At 33.5% G+C, this 7,802-nt stretch overlaps 1 protein-coding gene across 1 annotated transcript in view; it reads left to right on the top strand.

The window, feature by feature from the left end:
• Positions 1-5,448: 5,448 nt before the first annotated feature.
• Positions 5,449-7,802, top strand: part of LOC102895375 (membrane cofactor protein-like) — a gene marked incomplete at its 5' end in the record, with an annotated part of 34,795 nt that continues 32,441 nt past the window's right edge. Inside the window, one exon of the mRNA XM_015597670.1 lies at positions 5,449-5,631. Within this exon, the coding sequence (XP_015453156.1) occupies positions 5,449-5,631 (183 nt within the window). The remainder of the gene's footprint in view (positions 5,632-7,802) is intronic.

Raw genomic sequence — 7,802 nt, 5'->3', positions numbered from 1 at the left:
AGTTATAAAATAGTTATGGATATGTAAAGTATAAGGAATATAGTCAATATTATAATAACTATGTGCAGTGTCATATGGGTACTAGATTTATTTGAATAATCACTTGGTAAGTTAGTTAAATGTCTAATCACTTTGTTGTACACCAGAAACTGATATAATTTGATATGCTAACTGAAACTGAAAAATTAAAAAATTATTTAAGAAAGACTTCAACTCATGTTAACCCTGTATCCAACCATTTACTCAAAATAGATCTTAGACTTAAATTTAAACCTACAATTACAACACTTTTTACTGAAAAACATAGAAAATATTTGTGACTTGGCCAAAGAATGTTAGATACAATTCTAAAAGCATGGTGCTTTAATGAAAAAAATTAATAAATTGGACTTCTTAAAAACTCAGAATTTCTGTTCTCAAAAGACATTGTTATAAGAATGAAAATAAAATGAGTCAAACACTGGGATAAAATATTGGCAAGCATATACCTGATAATGGACTTTTATTTATGATTATATAAAGAAAGACAATGAGAAAACATCCCAACTCTTTAAATGGGCAAAAGATCTGAATAGACCTATTTCACCAAAGTAGATATAAGGATGATGAAAAAGTACATGAATAGTTGTTCAATATGTTAGTAAACAGACAAATGCGATTTAAAACTGCAATGAGATATCACTAAACACGTACTAGAATGGCTGAAATTAAAACAAACAACAAAAAAAAACCTAACGGTACCATGTACTTGCAAAGATATGGAGCAATTGCAACTCTCATACATTGCTGTTAAGATTGCAAAGTGGTATGTCCATTAGGGAACACGGTTTGGCATTTTTTTATAGTGTTAAATATATATTTACCAAGCAACTCAGCAATCCAAGTAAGTTAAAAAATGTTCACATAGAAACCAGTATGAGAATATTCATAGCAGCCTTAAGCATAATCACCCTACATTGGAAATATCCACATATCCTTCAGTTGGTGAATGGCTAAACAACCATGGTACATTTATACAACAGAATAATAGTCCGCAATAAAAAGGAATGAGCTTCTGATCCACACAACAGGAGCAAACCTCAAATGCATTGTGATAAGTGAAATAAGCAATACTCAAAGGCTGTGATCCCATTATGACATTCTGGAAAAGCAACATGATAGGGATGAAAATGGATCAATGGTTGGATAGTTGGGAAAGGTGGTTGGGGGCAGTGGAGAAAGTTGATTATGAGTGGCATGAAGAAATGTTATAGGTAATGGAACTTTTCTATGTCTATTCTGTTGTAATTCTATGGTTAGCATTTGCATTTATGAAACCTCATACAGCTGTACACTTAAAAGGATGAATATTACTGTATGTAACTTACATCTGGTAAAACTAACTGAGAATCATTAATGTGGCTACCAGCATTTACCACAACATGAAAAAAATCAGCAAACCTAACTTCTGAACAATAGAATCCAACATGATTTGAAAAGAATATTAAAATAAGAGGGAGAGAGTTACAGACCTGGGGAAGAGTAGCAAGCAGTCAAACATATATATTATTGGAATTACAAAAAGAGAGAAGAAACAACAGTATAGATAATTATTTGAATAAAAATTGGCCAAAAATTTACCACATGAAACAAAATAACCCCGCAAGTCCAGGAAATTCAGTGATAACAGGATAAATAAATTTTTAAAATTTACCAAGAAATCCCCAATAAACTAAATGTATCATAGTAAAATTACTGATATCAAAAGTTTAAATAAAAGAAGCCAGTGAAGGAGGGAGAAAAAAATATTACATTGCGTTTCCCCCATGCTGCCCCGCCACCCGCCAAGTGGAATGACTTTTCTTAAGGAACTGTGAAAGAACTGTGGAGACTAGAAGACAATATTATCTGCTAAAGTGCTGAAAAATAAAATAAAATAAAACATGTAACCTTGAAATCTCTGTTAAGGAGAAATCTTTCAGAACTGAAGGTGAAATAAATAAAAATATTTTGAGGTAAAGGTGAGAGAATTTGTCACATCCAACCAGCACTACAAGAGTTGCTAACGGAACTTTTTCAGGCTAAAGGGAAAAGATATCTGATGGAAATTCAGATCACAGACAAGGAGGAAGAGCTCTGCTCTGGCTTAAAAGGCTCTACATTATGGGCCCTTATCTATTGTTTGGATTTAATCTTATAAAATGTTCTCTTGCACTCACTACCCAGTCTGTTTTTAAATTTTTTTCCAAATCCTGCCACACACATTAATGGATCCTGAAATTAATCAAGAGGACCATGACCAGCATTTTACTTGCTAATTAGTAGAGTCTAATGGAAAATACCAGCATACACTGGTATGAAGTCTATGTATTAACTTTTAGCTTTATCTCAAGCCTATGAGATTATATACTGGTTTACAATGTAAAATGTGGTGTGTGACCCAATAAACCCATGTGGAATAAAAATCATATGATCATATCAATAGATGCAAAAAAAAAACCATTTGACAAAATTCAGCATCTATTTATGATAAAAAAAAAAACTCTCAGCTAAGTTTAATAGAAGGAACATACTTCAATATAAAAAAGGCCATATATGACAAACCCACGGCTAACATATTCAGCAGTGAAAAGCTAAAAGCATTTTCCTCAAGATCAGGAACAAGACAAGAATGCCTACTTTCACCACTCCTCTTCAACATTTTGTTGAAGTCTTGGCCACAGAAATAAGACAAGAAAGAGAAATAAAAGGTATCCGAACTGGAAAGGAAGAAGTGAAACTCTAGTTATTTGCCTATGACATGATACTATATACAGAGAACACTAAAGATTCCACCGAAAACTGTTAGAACTGATCAATGAATTCAGTAATGTAGCAGGTTACAAAATAAATATTCAGAAGTCAGTGGCATTTTTATACACCAATGATGAACTTTCAGAAAGAGAAATTAAGAAAATAATCCCATTTATAATTGCACTTAAAAAGTATAAAATACCTGGGAATCAAATTAACCAAGAAGGTAAAAGACCTGTTTTCAGAAAATCATAAGTCATTAAAAAAAGAAATTGAAGAAGATACAAATAAATGGAAGCATATATCATGCTCATGGGTAGGAAGAATCAACATCATTCAAAATGGCCATACCCAAAACAATCTATAGATTCAATGCATTCCCTATCAAAGTACTAATGGCATTTTTCAGAGAGCAAGAACAAATAATCCTAAAATTGATATGGAACCATAAAAGACCCCGAATAGCCACAGCAATCTTGAGAAAGAAGAACAAAGTTGAAGGTTTCACACTACCTGATATCAAACTATACTACTAGTCTACAGTAATCAAAACAGCATGATACTGGCATAAAAACAGATCCATTGATCAATGGAACAGAATAGAGAGCCTAGAAATAAATCCACACCTGTTTGCTCATTTAATATATGACAAAGGAGGTAAAAATATGCAAAGGGGCAAAGACAGTCTCTTACGTAAATGATGTTGGGAAAACTGGACAGATACATGCAAAAAAAAAATAAATAAAGAATCTGGATCACCTTCTTACACCGTATACAAGAATAGATTCAAAATGGATTAAATACTTAAATGTAAGACCCAAAACCATAAAACTTCTAGAAGAAAACTTAGGCAGTAAACTCTCTGATATTACTAACAGTAATTTCTTTTCGGATATATCACCCCGGATATATCACCCCGGGCGAGGGAAACAAAAGAAAAAATAAACAAATGGGACTACATCAAACTAAAAAGTTTTTGTACAGCAAAGGAAACCATCAACCAAACAAAAAGACAACCAAATGATTGGGAGAAGATATTTGCTAATGATACATCTGATAAGGGGTTAATATCCAAAATATATAAAGAACTCATGCAACTCAACAACAAAAAAATAAACGATCCAATTAAAAAATGGGCAGAAGACCTGAACAGATACTTCTCCAAAGAGGAAATACAGATGGCTAATAGACATATGAAAATATGCTCACGGTTGCTGATCATCAGAGAAATGCAAATTAAAACCACAATGAGATATCACCTCACACTTGTCAGAATGGCTATCATCAATAAATCAAAAAACAATAAGTGGGGAGAAAATGGAACCTTCATACATTGTTCGTAGGATTGCAAATTGGTACAGCTGCTATGGAAAACAGTATGGAGGCTTCTCAAATAATTAAAAATGGATATATCTTTTGACCCAACAATTGCACTTTTGGGTATTTATCCAAAGAACATCAAAACAATAATTTATAAAGATCTATGCACCCCAAAGTCCATAGCAGCACAATTTACAATAGCCAAGATATGGGAGCAACCAAAATGCCCATCAACAGACAATTGGACAAAGAAATTATGGTTCATATATGCAAGGAATATTACTCAGCCATTAAAAAAATGAAATCCTACAATTTGCAACAACATAGATGGATCTATAGGTTATTATGCTGAGTGAAATAAGTCAGGCAGAGAAAGATAAATACCATGTGATTTCACTTACATGCGGAATCTAAGGAACAAAAAAACAAACGAATCAAAAACAGACTCACAAATATAGTGGACAATTTGGTGATGGACAGAGAGGAGGGAAATTGGGGGTTTGGGAGAATGGGGTGACGGTCTAAAGAAGTACAAATTAGTAGTTAATAGATGGTCACGGAAATGGCAAGCACAGCATAGGGAATACAATTAGTGATAATATGTTGGCTAGGTGGAGGTTCAGGGGAGAGAAGGAGCAATTAGGGGGATCATTTTATGAAATATATAGATGTCTAACAAATGTACTGTATGCTTGAAACTAATTAAGATTAATAAATGTTTTTTTTAAAGGAAAAATGTAATTTTGGCTTATAAACAAACAAACGAACAAACAAACAAATAAATGTGGTGTTTCATCTCTGGGTTATGGTCCAAAACTGCACTGGCATTTCTATTCCTTGAACAGCCCAGTTCATGAATGTTGTCGCTACTTGAGGACTTGCTTTTCCCTAATCTTTGTGTGGCTAGCTTCTTTTCAGATTTTACATTTGAGTTCAAGTATTACCTCCTCACAAGAGTCTTTCCTGTCTTTCTAAAAAGCAGGACATTGTCATCAGTGTCAGCATAAAATTTTTTTTAAATCTCTAGAGCTAAAGAGTATCAAAAGGTGACTTGATCATTTCCCATAATTTGTATCTGTTAATCAAACCTTCTTAAAACTTCTCAGGAATGAAGAAAAAATGTAATAAACCAATAAACCGTAATGACAGTCTGTTCTATGTAGAAAAAGATTACTAGATTTCTCTACATCTGTTTACCTGGAATTAAAATACATAATTCAACACTTTTTTTCAGAAAGTAATATCCTGCCTTCTATTTCTTGTCTCTTTGTTCACACTGAAAATAGCTACTTTACACTAGTTTTTCTGTGCTATGTCAAAGCAGCTTTTTATTAATTCTGGAATTTCTCCTTTCAGTGGTCAAATGTCAAGATCCAGTAGTCGAAAATGGAAGACTGGTGGCAGGATTTAAAAAAGAATATGACTACAAAGCAAAGGTTGTATTTGAATGCCTGGAGGGTTTTAAACTTAAAGGCAACAGCACAATTTTCTGTGGTGCTAACAATGTATGGGAGCCGGAGATGCCAGAATGTATTAAAGGTACAAAAGGTGTCCCTTTCCTTCTTTCTTTTTTAGATTTTTTTTGACATCAAATATCAATGATATAGAATAATTGAAAACCAGTAGTTTTAGTAAATAACTCTGTCTTGTATTATTTCCATGAAAAAAATGTATAACATACAATTTACAAACAACTCTGCTGCTGTTATTTTGTATGTTTTCATAGGGTCCTTCACACAGGTATATAAATTTCCGGTTGGCATTTTTATGTTTAAAAATGTAGAGTAGCCATTTTTCAATAAATTGAGGCATGGGATATTTTACCTAAATAAGTGAAGAATGAAAGGCATAATTTCATATAAGTGAAAATAATAACCAAATAGTAAGTCAGTCTACAATATTTTGTTTTGTATTTTTGATTCTCCCCAGGACAAAACCTATAATATCCCACCTGTCAGGTTTACTAACTTCCTGCTTTACTTTTCAAAGGTGTTTAAATAACAGGGCATTATTTTTTTAAAAATTCATTGAATGCCTGGTGATTTATACTCATTCATCATATTTAGTAATGAAAGTAAAAAGTACATATTTACAATCATTCTAGTTGTTATACTAGTGATTCTAAAATGATTTGCCATAGTCCGCAGATAGAAAGAGGTATGTAAATTTGGCAGGATGTGTAAACCTTGCATGTGTTTACTTTATGTAAAATGATTTAATGCCTTTTTCACTGGGTGATAGGTAAGTTAAAATGAGATGCACCACAGTGCCTGGCATATAGGAAGTTCACATGATTGACAGCATCTCTCCAATTAATATTACTGAAGAAGAAGGTCCATGCTCCTGTTTTTTAATATGTATGTTTTCTGTGTTACTGACTATGCTCCTTATTCATTTGTAAAGTGATGTGCTGACACAGGTATCTTCCTGTGACGATTTTAGTTCTTTTTATATAGTACCATTCAAACTGGGAAATTTCTGCTGTATCTAGAACAAGACTCATATTTCTACCATCCAGCTTCTCCCTCCTCATACAATTTTTCTTTCTCCTTACGGAGAAAGAAAATAAATTTTATTTTCAACAGAAAATAAATTTTATAGTAACTAAAAGGAAAGAAAAGTCCTTGTTTATTGAAATGAAATAATTGTACGGACTACTGATCAACTGCTCTGCCTAAGACTTGAGAGATTATTTTGGTATAGAGGAAGGAATTGTCTTCCTGACTTCAGTGCTGCTACCTCAGCTTGCCCCTTGGTTGCAGCAGAAGCAAGGGACAAGATCCCCCCTTATCCACAATTTTCCCCTCTATGGTTTAAGTTACCCACAACCATGGTCCAAAAATATTAAATGGAAAATTCCAGCAATAAACAATTCATAAGATTTCTATCGCACGCCTTTCTGAGCATCATGATGAAATCTCACACTGTCTATCTCATCCCACCCGGAAAATGAATAATTTATTTGTCCAGTATGTTCGCTTAACTTCATCTCATCACATAGGCATTGTACCATCTCACATCATCACAAGAAAAGAGGAGAGTACAGTACATTAAGATATTTTGACAACGAGAGACCACATTCATTTAACTTTTATTATAGGATATTGTCATAATCATTTTATTTATCGTTAGCTACTTTGTTAATCTCTTAGTGTGCCTAATTTGTAAGTTAAATTGTATTGTAGTTTCCAAGAATCCAGTGGGGTCATGGAAGGAATGCCCTGTAAGCAGCGGGGAACTACTGTTGTGGGAAGAACATTATCCTGGGAAGACTTTATTCTGAATTTTAGTCAGCCTTGACTTACACATGTGAAATCATTTCTTTGGGCTGAAATCTCATATCATTTAATGAGGGTTGTGCATACAGTGGGATAAGGAGCAGGACAGCCAGGTTTCATTGGGCTTCTGGTTTTAGTCAGACACCGTGGTCTTCTGAAGGCGCTGGTCTGCGGAGGGGTATGTGTAACTGTGTCAGAAAGTAAAGTTTAATTTTGCAGTGGGTAAAGAGTGCTTAAACAACTTTGGCAAGTGTAGAGAAGGTGAGCAGTTCTCTTGATCCATAGTAGGAAACTATTTCACTTTCCTGAAACTCACCTGGAACATTGGGGAATTTTCTGAATGCAGCCTATCATATTATAGAATGTCATCTGTGGTTAATGTACAGCTTTGCAGCCAAATAATAATTATATTTCAACTATCTAGAAAAAAAT

This window comes from Pteropus alecto, unplaced genomic scaffold (genome assembly GCF_000325575.1).
Source record: "Pteropus alecto unplaced genomic scaffold, ASM32557v1 scaffold941, whole genome shotgun sequence".
Taxonomy (NCBI): domain Eukaryota; kingdom Metazoa; phylum Chordata; class Mammalia; order Chiroptera; family Pteropodidae; genus Pteropus; species Pteropus alecto.
This window is presented reverse-complemented; position numbering and strand designations above follow the sequence as displayed.